Raw genomic sequence first — 24,166 nt, forward strand, 5'->3', positions numbered from 1 at the left:
TCATAACTTACAAAATTCCTGCTAAATTACTATTAAAGCATCCCTCACATGTGGCATACTAAAGTGTATGCCCATGGGGGGCCAGGTTTACTCGCACAGGGATGCACAGGTGTTTCATGTATTCCCATACAGGCAGTCCCATTTATGTCATTTGTGATGCAACGGCTGCACAGGCATAGCTGCTGTTCGCAATCTGACATTCGTGTGGGTACATGACCCCCAACAGAGATTGCGTGAGCCCAGGGACATGCATGCGGACCTACATGGATGTAAAATTGGGAGCAACGGCTCTGTTCGTGCAGGAGCTACATCCCAAATGACATTAATGGGACTGCCTGCACAGAGATGCACATTACACCTGTGCATCCCTGTAAAGGTATGCTGTGTATGCCCTGTGTGAACAAGGCCTTAAGCCCCTTTCACACAAGCACACCGATAGGGTCCGCCTAAAAAACGGACAGGCAGATCCTATGGGACCACTCAATGTTCTTTATGGAGAGGCTGATGTAAATGGACATGTGTCCGTTTACACCCGCCTGTATCCGATTAAGTTCAGTCCACTAAAAACAGAGGGATGGGGATAGCAGATAGGATCGGATGGTATCCGATGGAACTGGACAGGCGGTCCGTTTCCATCCAACCGCCCCATAGAGAATAGCGGGCTGTGTCCGCTCTGCATTAGCGGAGCAGACCTGTCACCCGCCAGCTTAGCAGGGATCAGCAGACAGATCATCCTCGCTGAGCAGGCAGATCTGCTTAACAGTCTGCTCCATGTGAAAGGGGTGCTCCCCCCGCCCCCCCCCCCCCCCCCGTGGGGTATCGGACTCATACATTTGCATGATTTTTTTTCAAGCCATGTGATTAGAGCCTGAGACTCTAATTGGCGCTTGAAAAAGGTTTGGCTTGGGGCGCAGAGCATTGCAACCCAAACCCACCCACTTGTGACAAAAGCAAATTAATATTCGCTATTGTCCTCCGGCTTCTCCTGAGGAAGCCGAGAAGGGGTGAGTGCTGGGGGAGACTGTCACTGTGGAGAGGTGAGTGCGGGGGGGGGGGGTGTCACCGTGCAGGCGGACCTGGGGGGGGGGTTGCAGTCCCCCCCAAAAAGTCACTGGGTCTTACAGTCTCCCCCCCCCCCTGCATTTTTTTTGGGGGGGGGGGGGGTCGATCGCTGCCAGCGCCCTCTCTACTACAGGGGGGAGCTGGGTAACCACATTTATCAAGCCCCAACTTCACCCTCACCGCTCTCCCCCCGCTGCGCTCCCCAGCCTGACAGATCACGGAGACCAGTGCCGGGAGAAGCTGCAGGTGGCGGGAGGGAAGGAATAATGCCACTCGGCACGTCCATGGATCAGGGGTATGGTGGCAGTTGGGGGGGTGTCGGCTAAAGATGGTAGCTGCAGGGGATGGTGTTTGCGTAGGGGGGGCTGAAGGTGGGTGAAGAAGATGGGAAAGGAGAGTGGGGGGAGAATTTTTAGATGGACGTTAGTGGTGGGAGGTGGAGAGGCAGGGGACAGGCAAGTGGCGGCATGGGGGGGGGGGCAGTTACATTAGGGGTTAATAACTCTGATCAGCGGGTTGTAATTCGCTGATCAGAGTTAAAGAATTGTTCAGCCGACTCTGAGTCGGCTGAACAACTCTGCGATAAGTTTCTGGTCACTGAAGTGACCATGAGCTTATAGCAGAGGGAGAAATGAGGTCCGTATGGCGTACGGACTTGGCCACCTGCAGGCACTTCTGTAGGTCCGTATGGTGTATGGACCTGGCAGTAAAAGGGTTAATGCAGCTTCAAGAAACCTCTTGTGATCAGCAAACTAGCGGCTTATCTGAATAGCTGGATTCTTATATGCATTCAAGAAAATAAGCAGACGTTTCCTAATTTGTATATAAATGAAGCAAAATTAACATTAAGCCTAGGTTCACATTCGTGCGAACACGGACATCGCACGTGATTTGCACCCAAACTGCGGGCCGATCGCATGCGATGTCTGTGCAATTTGAGTTCAGCCACATTTGTATGGCTGAACTCGCATTGAATTTGCACCAAAAAAAGGTGCAGGGACTTTTTCCCCCCCGCACTGAAATGGGATCGCTTGGGTGTTCTCACCCATGTGATCCGATTCCTGTGCAAGTTTAGTGTTCACACTGCGATCTGTGAACTGATCTGGGGGTGTCATTAACAATGTATTGACACCCGCAGCGGTTCACAGAGGGTAGTGTGAACTGCCTGTGGGAGAGAGGTGATGCGGGATCCCACAATGTAATCGCGCTGGATCCCACATCGCACAAGTGTTAACCTAGGCTAAAGGGTAACTCCAATTTCCAGAAAAAAGAGCAAATAGTTTTCCACTTGTGTGATTGGCTTATTGATTTTACCAGAAGTCTACACTAAGATACAAGAAAAGCCTTATTCACAATGGACATTTTTAATGCTGCTGTTAGGAACATCTGACGATTTTTTTTTCTGGCTCTAAACGCCCCTGCATGTTAGCTTGAGTTCAGAGGCAAAAAAAAAAAAAGTGTACAAGGCCTAAAATTTTAGGCATGTTTGTGGAGCATAGTGAGCGCTGTCTGCGCCAAGCTAGCTGGATCCTGACAGCCCTAGCACCCCAGGGGTCTCAATAGACCTGCCTGGGAGTGGAGTAGCTCCGAAATCTGCTTCTGCATTACCTGATGGCTTAAGGGACTCAGAGACAAGCCCAATCCAGACTGCAGGAAGGATGGCAGTTGCAACTCAGCCACATGGCTCAGAGGTAATGACAGAAGCGTAGGCCAGTACAGTAGCACTGACCCTCCATCCTGGGTGCTATTCCCCAGCAAGTGAATCCTCTCCTGACAAAGTCCCAGGCTTCAACTAAATCTCTGCTGGGGAGGACACTGGATGGTTTCTTTATCTCTCAACACACTCAATCTCCTAGCAGGCCTGCTAACCCAGAGTCCTTCTGATGATATGGGACACCAACTGTTTTATAAAAGCTTCAATTTCCTTGAGAAAGGCTTGTCCAAAATACCCATGTAGATTACAACAAACATTAAAGCCGATGAGAGTTGGGCACCCAGATTGAGAATACAGAATGCAAACTGGACGCTACCATTTCTCAATTAGTCAAAACACCCAGAGCATTGCGGACTCGCACAATCAATTAAATCAAGGTCTGGCAAAGCTAGATGATCTTGAAAAGGCAGGCATTGCAACTTTAAAATTTGTGGCCTCCCTGAGTCGCTCAAGGATGTGCAAATTGTATCACATTTCTTTCTCCAAGAGCACCTGAATCATCAGTTGGAGTTAGATAGGGCCCATCAAGCCCTGCAATCAGACGATGCAAATGGCCCACCCAGGGACATAGTTGTAAAGCCTCATTACTACAGGATCAAAATGCAAGTTATGAACAAATCTAGAGAATCGTCCAACTGATCCAACATGGGACATGTCACCCAAGTGTTTGCCGATAGCTCACTATTCACCATTCAGAAAGGCAGGGCCCTCAAACCCTTGCTTTTGACACTCACCCACAAGGAGATTAAATACATATAAGCTTTTCCATAGTATCTTATACTCTCTAACACAATCTATTCCACGGTTTCCTTCCCAGTGGGTGAGGATCTACTGGGAAGGATGGGCATTATTTCACAAGAAGCTAATCTGAGATCCATTCCATTTGACTATCCATCTGGGACTTTGTGCCCCACCTCTCAGCCTCTCTCACCAATATGACAACAATCCAAAATGAATCACCCACGGGACTCTTATCTACCCTGAAATCTTTCATTTCAGAACTACAAACCATTCGCCGTGGTGGCCGACAGTAGTTTCAGTCTACTCATGCAGAGGAAATTTTTATATATATATTTTATATTATATATTTATAATCTATCTCTATCTGGACTCTTACAAACCCCCTTTTCTCCAAAGGCATTATCCAGTGTTTAATAATAGATAAGACTCAGGCGTTGGCTGTCTGCTTTGCCAAACAGATCTTTTTCCTCAACACTAAAGTCAAGGATCCTGCGGATGTTTTCCTTTAGTGGAAAGTCTTATGGAAAAAACTTGTGCTCTTGTTTCCTAGTATGCCCATAATAATGGTCAAGCCCTTTTTCTTTTCTGATATGTTTCGCACTTTATTGCCCCACCTGGAAGGAACTATTTGTGGGGAGGATTCTAACATTGCACTGGATTCCTGTTTAAACAAATCTAACTCTGCCAAAGCACAACTCAAAGATCGCCTAAGGATATTACCCACATAGTTAAGCTACATTATTCTTTAAAAAGGATATTAAAAAGGTATTTATTTTTTATTTTTATAACAAACATGTTATACTCACCTGTTCTGTGCAATGGTTTTCCACAGAACAGCCCCGATCCTCCTCTTCTTGGATCCACTGCCTGGCTCCTCCTCTTCCCTGAGCGATCACCAGATCACGGGGGGTGTCAGGCTTTGTAGAATCTTAGTATAGCTGGCTGCCTGAACCCCACCCCACCCCCCTCCCCGACGGGTACAGTTACCAGCAACCTTGCCGTTCATTGAGAACTAAAAGCCATCTGCTGTGGTGGAAGATAGTAGTTGTAGTTCATTTATTCACAGATTGCTGTGAATTAATTACTTATTCATGCATTTACCACATATTTGTTTAATTTACCCTGGTGCCCACTATTCAAAAGGCCTCTATAAGGGCAACAGCTAGGTCAGACCACTCTTTAGTTATGATTTCTTTCTGCGGACTCATCAGTAGCAACTCAACGGGGTTGATTTACGAAGACTGAAGACTGCAAAATTTGGTGCAACTCTGCATAGAAGCCAATCAGCTTCCAAGTTTTATTGTCAAAGATTAATTGAACAAGCTGAAATCAGAAGCCGATTGGCTACCATGTACAGTAGCACTAGATTTTGCATGTTCTAGTTTTAGTAAATCAACCCAAATGAGTCACTCCTGAGCAACTCTTGTTGGCTGGGCAGAAAGTATAGAATCCTGGACTAGTCTCGCACTAATACAGATGATGCCACATTCCGGTCATAATTTGGGCTGCACATAAAGCAACAGTTCATGGTAAGATTATTCAGATTTCTGCCCAACTTAAACGGGAGCGAAAGGCAGACATCAGATTAGACCAGGACCTTCAGCCCTCACTAAGGGTTATAAACCTGATGCTTAATTTTGTCAGAAGATGGACACCACTAGATTGGGGCTCAATTTAGCTCAGACTACCAAAGGCTGTGCCATGGCCAGGGATACATAAAAATCTTTGATAATTCTTGAAACACTCAGCTAAGGAGTCGTCAGACCAGAGGAGTGGGGGGGGCCCTTAATCAAACATGAACAGGACTCTGCACCAGGCCCGGATGGGTTCCCAAGTTTATATTACCAGAAACTCAAGGAGGTACTGGTGCCCCAATTTGGAAAGGTTTTTTTAATGCCGTTATGAGAGGCGATGCCCTGGATCCTGCTTTGAACATGGCTTATAACTCTGTGGGCCCCAAAAACACAAAAAAATCTGGATGAGGTGCATAACTATAAACCTATTTCATTGACAAATAATGACCTTAAACTTTTAACAAAAGGTATTCGCAAACAGGCTGTCCTCCTTTATCATATCTTATATTTCGAAAGGATCAGTTCAGGTTCCCGGCAGGCAGGGTCCTGATCAAACTAACTAGCTCAAACTTTCAGTGGGATGGAGGCTCCTCCCAAGAAGACCTTCTGCTACTGATCATTTTGCAAAAGGCATTTAATTCGGTATCTTGACCCTACCCATTTGGATACTGAAAGTATGGGGATTTGGTCCCCTACTTTCTACAATTATTATATTCACACCACCTAGCTAAAATAAAATAGGAGTTACAGGGACATCTTGTAGAACCTCATACAACTTCCAAAAGGTACTCACCAGGGATGCTCGTTTTATACACAATTGCTTGCTATAGCGATTGAGACTGTCACAACTGCTATATGGGACATCCTGAATATTAAAAGGTGTGGAGTGTTGCCCCAGGACCATAATTGTGCTTTATTCATAAACAATTTACTTTTGCCACTTTACCAAATATATTTTGCACAGTTTTGGTGAAATTTCTGGCCTCAGGGTGAATGAGACAAAGTCGATGGATCTGAATGTCAATGTCCCCCTGGATATGCTAGCTATACTGCAAGACCGCTTCTCTTATCTGGCAAGACGTATAGTACCCACACCTGGGCCTTCGCCTTACCTCTTCCCTCTCGCAGCTCTATCACGCTCTATATAAACATCTGGAGGAGGAATTTACTAACTGGTTGCTTTTGACATGTCATGGATAGGTAGAATTAATACAGTAAAAATTACCAATATTGAGGTTCCTATATTTCTTTTCTTCTCTACCCTAGGCAATTAGATGCTCAGACATGATGAAGTTCTAATGGAAAATGATTTGCTACATATGGGAATGGAAGGAACAGACATATGGGTTCCCAACTTTGGCTTTATTACCAGGCAGCCCAGTTAACACAATTTTCTCTCATTTATTCTAGAAGGGAAAAACATGAATGGGAGGCTATAGAACAGCAAGCTACTCGGCCTTTTACTATAGATTTTATAATGTGGAAACCTCCTAAAAAGCGACTTCCGGTCTTGGCCCCAACATTGTCACACTCGTTAGCTTTTTTGGGATCGGCTATGAGGTCATGGGAGTCTAATCTTCTCATTTCATTCTTCCCGCTAGCTCATTTGTAAAATAATCCACATTTCCCCCCAGTTTTGGCAAATGCAAGGGCATTTAAGTGATGCTTTGACAAGGGGCTGCATCATATTGGGCACTACTTTACTCCTAAACTAGGAATGCCTCAGAAGTTCTTTGTTTACATCAATCCTCCCACTACTTGAAGTCATTGTGGCCTGGCTTATCCGAACCATCTCCCTTATAAATTATGAGAAATGGTGTACTAAAGTAAGTGTCCTACATCATAAACTACACCCCCAATTCCAAAAAAGGTGGGATGCTGTTTAAAATCCAGCATATAAACAGCATGCAAGGTTTGCAAATCTCAAACTCCTATATAATTCACAATAGAAAATAGAAAATATATCAAAGCGGGGCGTGGCCTGGAGCGGGATGTAAGCAGACGTGTTCCTGTGTAGCTCCGGACTCTCCTTCCACCCACAATCCTGTTCCATCCTGATCGACCATAGCCAGAAAACATCAAATTTTTTCCCCACACCAGCCTGGGGCATCTCCTGTACCCTGGGGAGGCATTTTGGTGGATGGGGAAACAGCGGGGGGAAGAAACCACCCCTGCCAAAGATGAGCATCACCACCTGATCCTGCCAAGATGGCTGCTGCAAAACCAGCCAAGGGCCTAGTGCATCCCCAGCCTCCACTCCGGATCTCTTTGCAGACAGCCAGGATGCCTTCCCATCGGCCTCCCCTGAGATCCCTGACCATCCGGCCGTGCATCCACAGGCGACCCCAGGACCGGCGGTCACGGATGGCGGCGGGGAACCCACGCCATCAGAGGTCCTCCCCATTATCAAGGTAAACCATGCAGACCTTATGGGGAAGGTGGATGGGTTGAAGATTGACCTGACCATTATGCAGCAGGACATGCAGAAATTACGCAGCGGGGTCACTGAAACTGAGCAGCACATTAGTGATCTCGAAGACACTATTAACCCCATCCTGCCCAAACTTAATACACATGGGGGGAAGATTGCCACCCTGGAGGACAAGGTCTACGACCTCGAGAATAGTCTCCGCAGGAACAACCTGCGTCTGGTTGGTCTCCCGGAACGGGTGGAGGGGCCTGATCCCATAGCCTTCCTTGAAAGCTGGCTCCAACAAGAATTTGGCCGCACTCAATTATCCCCCTGTTTTGTGATTGAGAGGGCCCACCGTGTTCCTGGGCGCCCCCGCCCTGAAGGACACCCGCCACGTACTGTGGTGATTCGTCTCCTCAGTTACAGAGATCAGGACTATATTCTGGGGGCTGCCAGGAAGAAGGGTAGTCTTCGCATCAATAATGCTGTGGTGTCCCTTTTCCCTGACTACTCTGCATCAGACCGCAACCGCAGAGCCAGCTATCAGCGTTTCATGCAGAAACTCCGGGAGCAGGATATCCAATATTCCATGCTGTTTCCTGCCACCCTTCGGATCACCTACCAGGGAAAAGTCCAATTTTTTCCAATCCCCAAAAGATGTCCTGGCCTGGTGGGAATCTTTATCCCGTGCCCCTAAACCTCCTGCCTGATGTCAATCCACGTGCCTTTTGCTGGAAAGGCTGGAGAGCCTGCATCCTCTTTCTTCCCTGGCCCATTCCCAGTACCCCCTTCTTTAATCACCAGCGATGCTTTATCCAGTGATAACTATGGTTGACCGTACACATCTCCTGAGAGGAGAGTCCCTGGTCCTGTTTTTCTTTTTTTCTAAACAAGCCTGAGCTACCTTGGGGTTCACCCCCCCTTATTGATACCTGTTGAACACTGACTATTTTTTTGTCTTCCTGACATATTTTGGTTCCTGTTGCTGGCCATGCGCCCCATGCATGGTACAAGTGTTGGGTATAGGCTGTCTCCCCTTTTTTGGAGCTGGGCAGGGGTAAAGCTACCCTTATTGAGTAATGATTAGGTTTCTGTACATAGTTTTATTGTTGCATGTATGATGTATGTGTGGATTTATTTTTTTGCAGCACTGAGTCCCTCACGAACTACTGTAGCTGTGGCCGGGGACGGGAAGTTTTCTAGACTCTCCCCCACTCCCCCCTGCCATAATAATTTCTCTCTTGGTCCCATGTCTCAGGTAACAGTTTGAAAAAGAAAGGGACATTGAGGCCATATGTTGGCCCCAGGGACTTTTAACGGTGCTAGGATCAATGACGTAGAGAACATAGAATAAAATAGATCTTTTATTTAACAATCTTTAAAAACAGACATTGGCCAAAGACAACATACAAAGCAAATGAAGGTAATTCATTGATACAGGGATTAATACCACTCTCTCAACATGTTTCGCTTTCCTAAGCTTCTTCAGGAGATATATTGTGATATTTTGGTCAACTATAAAAATAGAAAAATATATATATAAACAATAAGAGTTAAATGTCTGCTTCTGAATTTACAGTCATAAGGTATATTGATTTAATCACAAGGAAAAAATATAATATACATGGGAAATACAAATGAAAAATGTATTTATATCTCATACATCAAAAAAATATACAACATATTATGTGTATCAGAATAATATTATAACTTTCAAAAGGAAAAAAAAAAAAAAAAAAAAAAAAAAACACCACATCAACCACCATGTCACAAATTACTTATCAGTCTTACCTGTAGAAAAAGATTTATTTAAGAAAAATATATAGATTTGTGCAATGGCAGATGTTTTGCTCTTCAATCCACACCTCACTGAAAAGGCATGCAGAGAGGGATAAAAATTCTAGAAGTAAATGGAATTCTCTGGAAAGGAGAAAAGTCAAATACAAGGGTATTAAAGTAGGTAATATCAGCTTCAATAGGGTTGGCTAGCAATGACATTATGTATGGGGGTGAAAAAACATCCAAAATGGAGATATAAAAGTGTACCTCTAATAGAAATATATTCATGGGTAGCGAGGGGTTACATCCAAAGGATGGTAAAGAGCCAGATTGCTGTATATGCGAAAGGACGGTTCTTATACTGCAGCAGGATGGCAGTCGGGAAGTGGGCAGCATACAGGGCCGGAACGCCCACAGACAGCTGGTGGGTGAACTAGACCTGGAAATACGTCTCCAAACTACCACAAAGAACCTAAAGATATAAGCATAAAAAATGGACTAAGTTTTGAATCATATAAATAAAGATATAATGGGTCATTGCTGAAGAATGAGGAAGTAGCTAATAGACTTACTACTGATGGTCAAAATAGTTTATAGCAGCATTGCCGTAGGGAAAGTCCATCTGCCCAGCACATCAACAAGGGGAATGACAGAAGCTGGCGGGGAAAACCCCGCTTTTAAAGCCTCTCCAGCGTGACGCTGTCTGACTCATCGCTGCGGACCGACAATGACAACTGCGCATGCGCACGCATCCCGGCTTTTCGACGGAGATAGACGTCAGCGGCGTCAGGCATGTATGACTGACCCGCGGACATCTTGGAAAATCCTGTGCCCTAAATATGGCACTACAGAAGTCCACAAGGCTCAAAATAGAGATTAGACTATAGGTATGGGCAAAGCGGGCGGCGTATGGTATAACGTAACTAACCCGCAGCCATCTTTAAGAATCTTCTGCCCTGAATATGTCACTAAGGGAGCCCTGGGGCTAAAAAATAGGTATTGAAGCATGATTGTACCGTATAGATAAATAACCGGGAGAGGGGAGAGCAGCACTTGGTGTCAATTAAAGGGCAACAGAGCAATCAAAACATTGATTACGAAATGAATTGCTGAGTGCCCCGGGTGTCCGTGCATACCAAAAAAATAGAGGAAAAAGGACTGAAGGAAAAACAAGAGCAAAAACTCATACCACACATAAAATCAAGATATATGGATAATAACAAAAAAGATAAAAATATAATTAATTGATTGTATCAATCAATTATTGATTATATAAACAAATCGAGTATATAAGAAAAAAATGCGTAGGTGGTGACGAGGAGAAAAAAAAAAAACCTTTAATATTACAGAAAAGGTTTGTAACTCAAAGCATCATTCAGGCCTGGATGTTTCAAAGCATTAAGAGTGAAAATCCACTTAGTCTCACTTTGTAATAAGATTTTATCATAATCCCCCCCTCTTTCGTTTGGGGGGACATGCTCCAGGGCATAAAAGTGCATTTTACTATCGAACTGATGACAAAGACCCATATGTCGGCTTATGGGGGTTTCCATCTTTTTTTTAATCACTAAAGAGAAATGGTCTCTGATCCGATGGAAGAAGGGACGTTTGGTTTTCCCCACGTAGAATGCGTTGCATTCGCATATCATTATATAAACCACGCCGATGGATTGGCATGTGGCTTGAAAATTGGGATTATAAAGCTGACCATTTGGAAGGATGATATTGCGAGATGCGTAAATATATCTGCAAAAGTCACATTTGTGGCAGGGTTTTGTGCCCTTATTTTTAGTATGAGTTATGGACAATGGGGCATAGTGACTATGGACTGTATGATCCCTGATTGACCGGGATCGTCGATAAGTAATCTCGGGATAATTTTTTTAGATGTCTGGACACCTTCGGATCACCCATCAACAAATACCAGTGCTTTTGTAGAAAATCACGCAGTTGCCGATGTTGTCCGGAGAAAGTAATCACTCTCAAAACTGGGTCTGATTTTGGTTTAGTGTGCCCATGAATTAGTTGGCTACGGTTACTTTTTTTGGCCCGAAGGTAGGCTCTTTTTAGACATTTATTGCTGTAGCCACGTGCCCTGAGACGTTCTCTCAGTGCCCTGACCTCGGATTCGAAGTGAGCATTCTCACTGCAATTTCTCCTTAATCTTAGATACTCTCCGTAGGGAACATTGTTAATGAGTGGCAGAGGATGGGAACTGGTGGCATGCAGGAGTGAGTTTCCTGCTGATGCTTTACGGAAAAGGGTAGTTCCTATGGTTCTGTCAGGATTGATGAATAGGGTGACATCCAGGAACGTTAAGGTGGACTGATTTGCTTCCATGGTGAAAGTTAGGTTATAGGGATTGGTTTTCAAACCCTCAAAAAAACGGGAGAGATCTTCTCTGCTACCAGTCCAGATTAAGAACACATCATCAATATACCGTTTCCATATCGGTATGTTTTCCACCAGGATTTGCATATCTTCTCTAAAGAAAAGTCTTTGCTCCCACTCCCCCAGGTACAGGTTCGCATAAGTGGGGGCACATCTGGTCCCCATAGCGACCCCCTGCACCTGGAGGTAGTGGGGTCGAGCAAACAGAAAAATGTTATTTGTGAGGATAAACCTCAAAAGGTCCAGAATGAATCGCCAATAGGTCTGAGGGACATCACCATCACGAGAAATGAAGCCCTCTACAACTGCCACCCCCAATTCACTACAGTTGGACTCTCGTCTGGTGGTCAAGCCCTCAGACAAGGGAAGCAATCTGGTAGTGATGACCACCGAACAATATGAATATATTGATGTGTTCTTAATCTGGACTGGTAGCAGAGAAGATCTCTCCCTTTTTTTTGAGGGTTTGAAAACCAATCCATATAACCTAACTTTCACCATGGAAGCAAATCAGTCCACCTTAACGTTCCTGGATGTCACCCTATTCATCAATCCTGACAGAACCATAGGAACTACCCTTTTCCGTAAAGCATCAGCAGGAAACTTACTCCTGCATGCCACCAGTTCCCATCCTCTGCCACTCATTAACAATGTTCCCTACGGACAGTATCTAAGATTAAGGAGAAATTGCAGTGAGAATGCTCACTTCGAATCCGAGGCCAGGGCACTGAGAGAACGTCTCAAGGCACGCGGCTACAGCAATAAATGTCTAAAAAGAGCCTACCTTCGGGCCAAAAAAAGTAACCATAGCCAACTAATTCATGGGCACACTAAACCAAAATCAGACCCAGTTTTGAGAGTGATTACTACTTTCTCCGGACAACATCGGCAAATGCGTGAATTGCTACAAAAGCACTGGTATTTGTTGATGGGTGATCCGAAGGTGTCCAAACATCTAAAAAATTATCCCGAGATTACTTACCAACGATCCCGGTCAATCAGGGATCATATAGTCCATAGTCACTATGCCCCATTGTCCATAACTCATACTAAAAATAAGGGCACAAAACCCTGCCACAAATGTGACTTTTGCAGATACATTTATGCATCTCGCAATATTATCCTTCCAAATGGTCAGCTTTATAATCCCAATTTTCAAGCCACATGCCAATCCATCAGCGTGGTTTATATAATGATATGCGAATACAACGCATTCTACGTGGGGAAAACCAAACGTCCCTTCTTCCATCGGATCAGAGACCATGTCTCTTTAGTGATTAAAAAAAAGATGGAAACCCCCATAAGCCGACATATGGGTCTTTGTCATCAATTCGATGATAGTAAAATGCACTTTTATGCCCTGGAGCATGTCCCCCCAAACGAAAGAGGGGAGGATTATGATAAGATCTTATTACAACGCGAGACTAAGTGGATTTTCACTCTTAATGCTTTGAAACATCCAGGCCTGAATGATGCTTTGAGTTACAAACCTTTTCTGTAATATTAAAGTTTTTTTTTTTTTTTCTCCTCATCACCACCTACGCATTTTTTTCATATATACTCGATTTGTTTATATAATCAATAATTGATTGATACAATTAATTACAGTTTTTATCTTTTTTGTTATTATCCATATATCCTAATTTTATGTGCGGTTTGAGTTTTTGCTCTTATTTTTCCTTCAGTCCTTTTTCCTCTATTTTTTTGGTATGCACGGACACCCGGGGCACTCAGCAATTCATTTCGTAATCAATGTTTTGATTGCTCTGTTGCCCTTTAATTGACACCAAGTGCTGCTCTCCCCTCTCCCGGTTATTTATCTATACGGTACAATCATGCTTCAATACCTATTTTTTAGCCCCAGGGCTCCTTTAGTGACATATTCAGGGCAGAGGATTCTTAAAGATGGACGCGGGTTAGTTACGTTATACCAGACGCCGCCTACGCCGCCCGCTTTGCCCATACCTATAGTCTAATCTCTATTTTGAGCCTTGTGAACTTCTGTAGTGCCATATTTAGGGCACAGGATTTTCCAAGATGTCCGCGGGTCAGTCATACATGCCTGACGCCGCTGACGTCTATCTCCGTCGAAAAGCCGGGACGATGAGTCAGACGCTGTCACGCTGGAGAGGCTTTAAAAGCGGGGTTTTCCCCGCCAGCTTCTGTCATTCCCCATGTTGATGTCCATCTGGGCAGATGGACTTTCCCTACGGCAATGCTACTACAAACTATTTTGACCATCAGTAGTAAGTCTATTAGCTACTTCCTCATTCTTCAGCAATGACCCATTATATCTTTATTTATACGATTCAAAACTTAGTCCATTTTTTATGCTTATATCTTTAGGTTCTTTGTGGTAGTTTGCAGACGTATTTCCAGGTCTAGTTCACCCACCAGCTGTCTGTGGGCGTTCCGGCCCTGTATGCTGCCCACTTCCTGACTGCCATCCTGCTGCAGTATAAGAACCGTCCTTTCGCATATACAGCAATCTGGCTCTTTACCATCCTTTGGATGTAACCCCTCCCTACCCATGAATTGATTCTATTAGAGGTACACTTTTATATCTCCATTTTGGATGTTTTTTCACCCCCATACATAATGTCATTGCTAGCCAACCCTATTGAAGCTGATATTACCTACTTTAATACCCTTGTATTTGACTTTTCTCCTTTCCAGAGAATTCCATTTACTTCTAGAATTTTTATCCCTCTCTGCATGCCTTTTCAGTGTGGATTGAAGAGCAAAACATCTGCCATTGCACAAATCTATATATTTTTCTTAAATAAATCTTTTTCTACAGGTAAGACTGATAAGTAATTTGTGACACGGTGGTTGATGTGGTTTTTTTTTTTTTCTTTGAAAGTTATAATATTATTCTGATACACATAATATGTTGTATATTTTTTTGATGTATGAGATATACATAAATTTTTCATTTTTTTCATTTGTATTTCCCATGTATATTATATTTTTTCCTTGTGATTAAATCAATATACCTTATGACTGTAAATTCAGAAGCAGACATTTAACTCTTATTGTTTATATATATATTTTTCTATTTTTATAGTTGACCAAAATATCACAATATATCTCCTGAAGAAGCTTAGGAAAGCGAAACATGTTGAGCGAGTGGTATTAATCCCTGTATCAATGAATTACCTTCATTTGCTTTGTATGTTGTCTTTGGCCAATGTCTGTTTTTAAAGATTGTAAATAAAAGATCTATTTTATTCTATGTTCTCTACCTCATTGATCCTAGCACTGTTAAAAGTCCCTGGGGCCAACATATGGCCTCAATGTCCCTTTCTTTTTTAAATGTACTTTCTGGGATGTGGTGCTTTTGATTTTTCCTCCCTTCCAAATATTTCTCTCAGGTAACAGTTTGTTCATGGAATGTCTGTGGAATGAACTCAAAATTTAAAGAGGTTCTATTTTTGAGGCCCTGTGGTACAGCAAACCACACGTTCTGTGCTTCCAGGAAACTCATCTCATAGGATCCAAAATTCTGGCCCTGAAAAAACACTGGGTAGGTCACAGTTAGCACTCTACTTATTCTAACTACGCTCGTTGGGGTTGCAGTTCTAATCCGCAAGGGGATACCTTTCCTGTGTCACCAAGTCACCCTGGACCCTAAGGGACAATATGTTATCCTATATGCAACCATATATGGCACGCCCCTTATTTTCGCCTCTATCTCCCCCCTCCGGTCATGGCAACAGTGTTTGTTGACCTCACCGTGCACTTTGCTTCCTTACCTAACTGTCCCACACTCATCCTTGCGGATTTTAACTCTGTTGCAGCCAGCCTTGGATAGGTTGAAACCTCTACAGTCTGAGTCTAAGTTGTTTCGCGAGTGGTGCAGTGCCTATGGATATGTTGATATATGGCACTGGAAATATCCTAAACGTCAAAGTGTTCTCCTGCCACTCCAGGTCTTATGCAGCCCTCTCCAGAATAGACTATGCACTGGCCACGGGGGATTTTTTTACCCAATGTCCAGTCCATAGCGTACCTACCCCAAACGATCTCTGACCACTCTATAATACAGGTGGGGTTGACCAGGGGCCATAGACCAACGTTTCGGACCTGGAGACTCAGTCATCTCCACGCCAGAAATCTCTGAATACATCCTGACCGACATGTCTAACTACTGGTCCTTTAACATTGACTCTGCAGAGGGGGGCCCTGTTTGGGACACCTTTAAGGGGGTAGTCAAGGGCACATATTTCACGCATTAAAAAAAAGGTACAGATCCGCTGGGCGGGCTACGCAGGAGGCTCCCCAAAAGTCGTTAGAGGAGGCACGTACTCGTCATACGGGTAACCCCTCCCCTGTGACTAGAGGTATACTCACAGACGCTCATCAGGCGCTCCAGCTTCATATGGTGGATTTAACCAGGAAGCAACTATACCTCTCTGCTCGCATTTGTGAACATGGGGGTAAAAACAATCGCTGAAATTCAACTTCCCAACGGGTCAACTACTGCTGACGCTCTGACCATTAACCAGACCTTTGCAGATTTTTACAGAACATTATACGAAAACACATCTATCCCTTCAGAATAAGCCTTCCTAGGTTTCTTTGAATCACTTGACCTCCCAACACTTAGTACTCCCCAGCAGCTATCTTTAGACAAACCCATTACACTGGAGGAGGTAACTATGGCCATACATTTATTACCGACCAATAGAACTCCAGGCCTTGACTGACTCCCCTCAGAATGGTACCAGACACACACAGAAGAACTGGCCCCTAAACTCCTTAAGACTTTTAAGGAGTCTCTCACTCTGGGGAAACTTCCAAACTCTATGAATGAAGCACTTATAGTGGTTATACCAAAACCTGGCAAAGACAAACTGCAATGTAGGTCATACCATCCCATATCCCTTTTAAATAACAATGCCAAGATTCTAGCTAAGATTCTTGCTCTTAGACTTCCAATGGTCATTCTGTTCCTCATACCCCCGCTGGATCGATCCGGTTTTATGCCTGGCAGAAGCACTTTTGACAACATTCCCAGATTGTACTTGCATATCCATGATGCAGCAAGCACGAAATGAGGGGGATTGGTTGTATCCCTAGATGTGTTAAAAGCCTTTGATACTGTGAGCTGGCCCTCTCTCTGGGAAGTTATGGCACGAGTGGATATTGGTCCACAATTTATATAATGGGCCTGTTTATTATACGCAGACCCAAAGGCTAGGGTACGCAATAACAGACATATCTGAACTATTTTCTTTGAAGAGAGGTACCAGACGGGCTGCCCTCTCTCTCCACTTCTGTTCGTGTTGGCCATTTAGCCGTTGGCCCTGGCGGTGCAACAGACGTCAGATATAGGGGGCATCCTCTCTGGTCCACGGGAGAAGATCTCCCTCTATGCGGACGATGCCCTTATATATTTAGATGGTAGGGAGAGCTCATTCCATAAATTACCGTTGTGGAGGAGTTCGGCATAACTTCGGGACTACTGGTGGGATGGGAAAGTCTCAGGCCTTCACCTGTTACCCCCCCTTTCCCATAGAATATCTGCAGGGATCGCATATTCAATTGACATCCTCCTTTAACCTCCCTGGCGGTATGATTATTTCGGATTTTAGGTGCTGAAAGCGGTACCATTATTTTGCATGGAAATTTGGCGTTTTATATTGTAGGTCTGTAAATCTTAACAATAACACACTTAAATCTGTCCAAACCAGAGTCTAGTAGATATCCCGGGTATGATAAAGTTTGAAACACAAAAACATAAATTATAATATAATAAATAAAAATAAATAATTAAAAAAAAAAAAAAATAGTAATAAAATAAATTTCCCCACAATTCACTATCGCTCAATTCTGCAAGTGCTCTAATTTACTATCGCTGTTTTCTAGATGGTCTAAAGCCACTTTTGACGTAAAGGGACACTTTTTGGTTGCTATGGACAATCTCCAGTTTCCAGGCAGAAAGAACAGTGTATATCATGTAAAATTGCATGCAGGGCATGGGACAAAGCACTGGGGACAAAAGGGATGTGAAATCATTTCATACAGTACTGTAATCTGTAAGATTACAGTACTGTATGTGTTATGCTTTTGACATTTTTTTGAATTTGCCGCCAGGCTCCGCCCCCGTGCGTCGCGCCGCTCGCAGGGAACGGAGCCTGGCACGGAGAGGCTTCGGAGGAGGACAGAGCCCTCGGACACTGCGGGTGACATCGCAGGATCCCGGGGACAAGGTAAGTAACGCCGCCCCAGGATCCTGCAATGCGATCCCGAGTGTGGCTCGGGGTTACCGCTAATGGTACTGAATTTTAACCCCGAGCCACACTCGGGAAAACCGCCAGGGAGGTTAAATACCTAGGTATTCAAATACATGCCGACATTTCTAAATATGAAGAACTTAACGTCACTCCCATAATCAAACAAATGATAGTTAAGTTTTATACCTGGTCGTCGTTGCCCCTCAATCTAATTGGACGCATTAACATTCAAAATGTTCTTTCTACCTAAGCTTCTACACTGTTTCCAAGCTGCCCCAGTTTTTTTTCACTAAAAAGTTTTTTGGGAAAATAGACTCCATTCTCTCCTCCTTTGTCTGGAATGGCCGTCAACCCTGTATAGCCAGGTCCTCCTTACAGGCGGCAAAGACCACGGGTGGCCTGGCTTGCCCAAATTTAAGAAATTATTTCCTTGCTTCCCAGCTCACCTATGTCTATGCTTGGTTACACTCTGACCCACTGACTACTGCCACGGTACTTATGTTGACCTTGTTTGAACCTCCTACCTCTCTAGGGGATGAACTTCATAGATCAAAGAAATCGAGGCGTTCGAGATTCTCCCCTCGAGGTTAGTTTCATGGCCTAGAGGGGGGGGGGGGGACGGACTCTTACACAGTCTCCTATGGGTATTTCGCCACAGACTCCTCTATGGCGGAACCCCAACCTTCCTGAGCTCTTCGATCATCCGGACTCGACCTGGTGGAGTCTACATGGTATTACACATCTAACCCACATAAATCGAAGAGAATGTATTACTATCCTTTGAAGTACTCAGGCTTAAATATGACCTGAACAATACATTTTTCTACAAATAACTCTTACTCAGACACGCCATCCGGGCACAGTTCGGATCGTTGACCATTGAGCTTACAGAATCGTCTATTGAAGATCTCCTGTCGTTCCAAGAAATTGCCAAACTGGTGACGACCTTTTATGGTCGCCATCATATTGTTCCTTTCCAGAACTCTCACAGCAAATGGCTCACCACCACTGCCACTCTCACCGCCTGAGCTTTCTGAAGAGGACTAGGAAGAGGCAACTGAGATGTTTTCAGGATATCACTAGTAAGGCTGACCTACTGGTACAATTGAAGTTCATACACCGATTACACTATACTCCAGCTATGCTGGTATGCATGGGGTTGGGACAGGATATTGCATGTGTTAGATGTGATACGATTGCCGTTGACTTTTTCCAATATGGTCTGGACCTGTCCCGGACTTTCAACCTTCTGGAAGGAACTGTTTGCTTTCTTCATTCACAAACTTCATCTGCCGATACTCCACACCCCGGAGGTGGGACTCTTCGGAATACTCAACGACCATGTTCCCGCACTCACGCCAGGACCTGGTTACGTATATTATTTTATGCACATAAAACCATCCTTATGCACTGGAAAGATATGGGCCCCCTTTCAGCGCACACCTTCTTCCGCATTGTTCATAGGGTCCTTCCCAAATTCAAATTGATATACAAGAGTAGGGCATGCCCTAAGAAGTTCTGGCAACCATGGCTTGATGTATCTGAGGATTTCTGGGGGGGGGGGGGGGTGTCCTCTCTTCACAGCTTTCACAGTAGACCCACTACTTATGTAATTTAATATTATTGACTGGCAAGATACCAAAAAACTGAGATTCACGAGATGCCATTCATGAAGCATTAACTACACAGGGGGATTTTGGACCACTGCTGTCCTTACGGGGTCGCATGTGTTGCAGGTTTGAATGGTATGTATGTCGTTATGAATGTGTGTTACTGGGGTATTTCTGTTTCATGGACTTGTAAACTTGCTCCAGTGTTTTTACTATGTAGGTGCTCTACTAAATGCACCTTTTGCAAATAATTACAGTCCCACTTTTGTTGACTTCTTTTGCATTTTTGTGTTAAAAAAAATCTAAATAAACACCTTTAAAAAAAAAAGAAATAAAAAACATAAAAGGTGTCATTTTAACCACTTGACCTTTGAAAGGTTTTACCCCCTTCATGACCAGGGCAATTTTTGCTATTCGGCACTCTGCTACTTTAACGGGCAATTGCGCGATCATATGTAACACTATATGCAAATGAGATTTATATATTTTTTCCCCACACACAAAATAGAGCTTTCTTTTGGTGAAATTTGATCAGCACTGGATTTTTATTTTTTATTATATGGTGGGAGGAGGGGAGAGACTGCTGCTGGAACATGTTACATGTTCCATCCTAAATACGGTGGAACATGTTCCAAAAGGTAAACTTATCCTTTAACAGTGTGCCTAACAATGTGTGACGTGTGTTGCTTTTACTTTCAGATCTGGCTTTTTTTTCTTCTTTACCCGCTTTTCAGGGAGAACAGCCAGATCACCGTTTGTAAAACACAGAATTTTGTGTGATTGGACACAGCTGATTTCTGGCAAAATCATTGGCTGAAATCTGCTGCCAAACTCGTGCTGTGTCCAATCACAGCACAGGTCCACAGGGGACATGCGCAGAAGACAGGTGGCGACATATAGGCACATTGTCCAGCGTGTTTGTGCCACCCAGTAAATCTACTATGGGCAGGCAGCAAGTAGTGAAAAAAAAAGGTCTCAAAAAAGTTGGGATAGGGCAACAAAAAGCTGGTAAAGTAAGCGGTACTAACGAGAGCTAGAGGAAAATTTTGAGAATTAGGTTAATTGGAAACAGGTCAGTAACATGGGTATAAAAAGGGCAACTTAGAGAGTCAGTATGTCTCAGAAGTAAAGATGGGCAGAGGTTCACTAATCTGTGAAAAGCTGCATCTAAAGATTGTCTGACAATTTCAGAATAACGTTCCTCAATGTAATATATCATCTACAGTACAGCATATCAAAAGATTCTGCAAGTCTGGAGAAATCTCTGTGCATAAAAGGACAAGGCCGAAACGCAATATTGAATGCCTGTGATCTTGGGGCCCCCGAGACAGAACTGAATTCAAAACTAGCATAATTCTGTGCTGAACATCACTGGACGGGCTCAAGAAAACTTCCAAAAATAACCACCTGTGAACAGTTGCCGCGACAGCCAAAAATGCAAGGTAAAGATCTATCATACAAAGAAGAAGCCATATTTGAACATGATCCAGAAATACCTCTCATCCCTCTCCCAAAACTCCAGCAGCTCCCAGACATTAGAATAAGAGAGGACGTTAAAACCATGGTAAACATGGCCCAGTCGCAACTTTTTTTCTTTTTTGACATTTTACCATCTTCAAATTCAAAATTACCTTTTTTCTCCCTTAAAATGGTAAATTTTCTCAGTTTAAACAATGGAGATATTTTCTGTTGTGAATAAAACATAGATGAGATTTGCAAATCATTGCATTCTGTTACGTAGATTTTTTGCAGTATCATAACTTTTTTGGAATTGGGGTTGCATTTGTTTGTTTCTTTTCATAATAATCAACAGAATAATTATTATGATGTTGGCCACAGCTGTGGTACTGTCGAATGGACATTCTGGATAATTAGTCAGATCTAGGGGAAGAATAACAGATGACTTGTTATAAGTCCAGGATGTTGATCAGAAACGTCAATTTCTTATGAGAACAGCAACCTAAAACAGAGGGGCAAGAACCTTCCCCAACCTAGAATACTGGCATGCATCATGACAATCTTTCGCTGTAAGGAAAGAAAAGAAATCTGCCCTTCACCAATGCGTACAAAAACCAACATGACAAAAACATCATGGCTTGAGGATGCAACCAATTAATGTTGTCCATGGACATTTGTCCCACATTATTAAAAGGTTTCATTACAAGGTTCTCAAGTGCAATTGAGCAAATAGAATTGCTTGCAAAGTGGATAACGCCAATGCAAAAACTTGCATGCAACTTTACAGAGAAGACAGATGTCAGGATTGAACTTGTTGAATATAAAATCACAGCTTCATCAACTTTTTCCAGGGCAGAAAGAGCTTTGCCTGAAGAGCATCCAGGAGAAGGACCAAATACTCTATGGGGTCTATTTATAACGGTTTTCACACAATATTCCCACAGCATTCTCTTATTTTTCTAATCGGATTCAACTAGAAAAATGTGAAAATTCTTGGAGAAAGTCATATTAAAACCTTTTTAAAAAGACCCCTAAGTGATGTGATGAAATTAGAGATGCCACATTGGAGTCAAAAGTCAAGTAGGTCTTCTCACAGCAGTAGACAATCCCGATACCTAATGACTGGAATACTTCTGAGGTAAAGAAAGCCCAGAGGTAGTGCGATGACATTCGTGAATGCTCCCAGGGCCAAGGCAAAACTAAAGGAAAAAGCCACAAATTAATAGTGGATGCCACCTATAGCAAAATTTAGGAAAACAAGGATGACCTGGAAAGATAGGAATATGCAAAACACTCATTCCTTATGTCAACGATTGCCAAAACAAAGGCTCTTTGGTGAAAGGCGGCAATAACTGAACCAACAGATTACATAAGAAATTTTTGAGCACATATAAAAACTCTGAAGGCCTTTAAGTCCTAGGTGGGATGAACGCCTCTTTTGGGTTTTAGGGCTGTAAACAGGTTTGAATAAAAAGCTTGAAACTGTTCAGGAGAGGAAAGAACAGGAACAAGAACCCCAATACAACAATCCTTTAATGGCTGGGGTCTGAAGTTGCTAAGACATGCTAAGATAAAAAGCAAAAAAAAAAAAAAAAAAAATCGAGGGAGGATGATGAAGGTGAAACTCTATATGATACTTTCTCCTGCAACCATGTGTCAGCAATGTCAGCTTCCCAAATCTCTTCAAAAACCATTAGATTTCCCACTACCACTGACGAAACTAGTAAGGGCTGGTCTTCATGCAGTGGCCAATTTATCTGCAGGCTTGGACCTTTTGGTTTGCCATGGACGTTTTGAACCCTGTGTCCAAGGAATTGGAAGGTTTGTGGGTCCTGGAACTGCAGTATGATTTGAAGGAACGAAAAGAACATTTTGCTCAACACATTCACATACTTATGTGAAAAAAATTTCACACACTACAGATTCCCTTAAAATCATATTGTGTACACAAACATTTCATACAATAGCCTGACAAATTATAAAAAGAATGGCATGCTTACAGTAGTAGAGGTTGCAGCAGAAAGTAATGGTAATATACCACCACACGCCATGATCATGTTGTCTGTTATTTGTGATATAAGGTGGATTGTATTATGTACAAAAATAACATTATCGCTGCTGTTCACAAAATCCATTATTGTCTTTGTTGAGTGACTGTAACAAAGAAAAAAAAACATCAAAACAAATTAATTTCATAGTATTAATACTGTGAATAAAGGGGTCTAGCTTGATAATGATTATTAAGAAGAATAAAAAGAAGTGGAACAGCTGCTTCTCTGGACACCTTACCGTGATAGAATTGGTTACCTGCAAGGTACTGTACCTGCTATTCTTCTATGCTACACTAGAGCTACATTCGCATGGCGTTTTGCCATGATACAAATGTCAGCAGCAGGAATCTACCGATTCCTGGGGGTCTGTTTGACAACTGTGAGTGGCTAGTTGCGGCTGCCAAGCCTGTACACTGCAATGATATGTTGTCGGTGGCTGCAGCTATTCATTGCAGTTCAAGATTGCTGCTGAACGAACTTTGAGCAGCCACAGCTAGTCGTTCACAGCTGTCAATCAGTAGATTCCTGCTGCTTGCATTCGCACTGTGGGGGAACGCCTGCGTGAATGTAGCTAAAAGAGAATGAGATTGAATTAGCCTGAAAAAAAATATTTGGGACATTCAGTAAACAATATCTTATGGGAAAGGTAAAAAGGAATTTTGACTTGCCTATAAATTCCATATCTTGGAGCACAGTGCAGGACACAAGCAGAGCATTCATACATCATGGGTTATAGGTGTGTACTTTCAGGGGATTGGACACTGGTAAAGCTTTAGGAGGAAATGCCCCCTGTGCAACTTGACTATATCCCTACCTCACTCAGTCTGCAGTTTTGTAGCTAGCAATTTAAAATAAACCGAGGCATAGAAGGGAGGGTGGTCTGCGTCCTCATCTTAATCATACATGCACATGACAAAGGCAGAGTATTTATACACCATGGGAGGTCCTCAAGTAATGATGAATGGTGGGCAACACTAAGGCAAACAAAACAGTGCTGACAAGTACAAATAGGGGTCAGAAGTCTCAACCTTGGAGTGCTGCTGAGAAAACCGTGTGGCCAAAAGTTGCATCCGCTCATAACTGGACATCCACCTGGAAGAATTTAGAAAAAGTATGAACAGAAGACCCAATGAC

At 43.3% G+C, this 24,166-nt stretch overlaps 1 protein-coding gene across 1 annotated transcript in view; it reads right to left on the minus strand.

Moving 5' to 3' along the window:
* Positions 1 to 24,166, minus strand: part of LRBA (LPS responsive beige-like anchor protein) — a 1,038,582-nt gene that overhangs the window by 850,528 nt on the left and 163,888 nt on the right. The window contains exon 24 of the mRNA XM_073604899.1: positions 22,982 to 23,135. Within this exon, the coding sequence (XP_073461000.1) occupies positions 22,982 to 23,135 (154 nt within the window). The remainder of the gene's footprint in view (positions 1 to 22,981; positions 23,136 to 24,166) is intronic.

This window comes from Aquarana catesbeiana, linkage group LG01 (assembly GCF_042186555.1).
Source record: "Aquarana catesbeiana isolate 2022-GZ linkage group LG01, ASM4218655v1, whole genome shotgun sequence".
Lineage (NCBI taxonomy): Eukaryota > Metazoa > Chordata > Amphibia > Anura > Ranidae > Aquarana > Aquarana catesbeiana.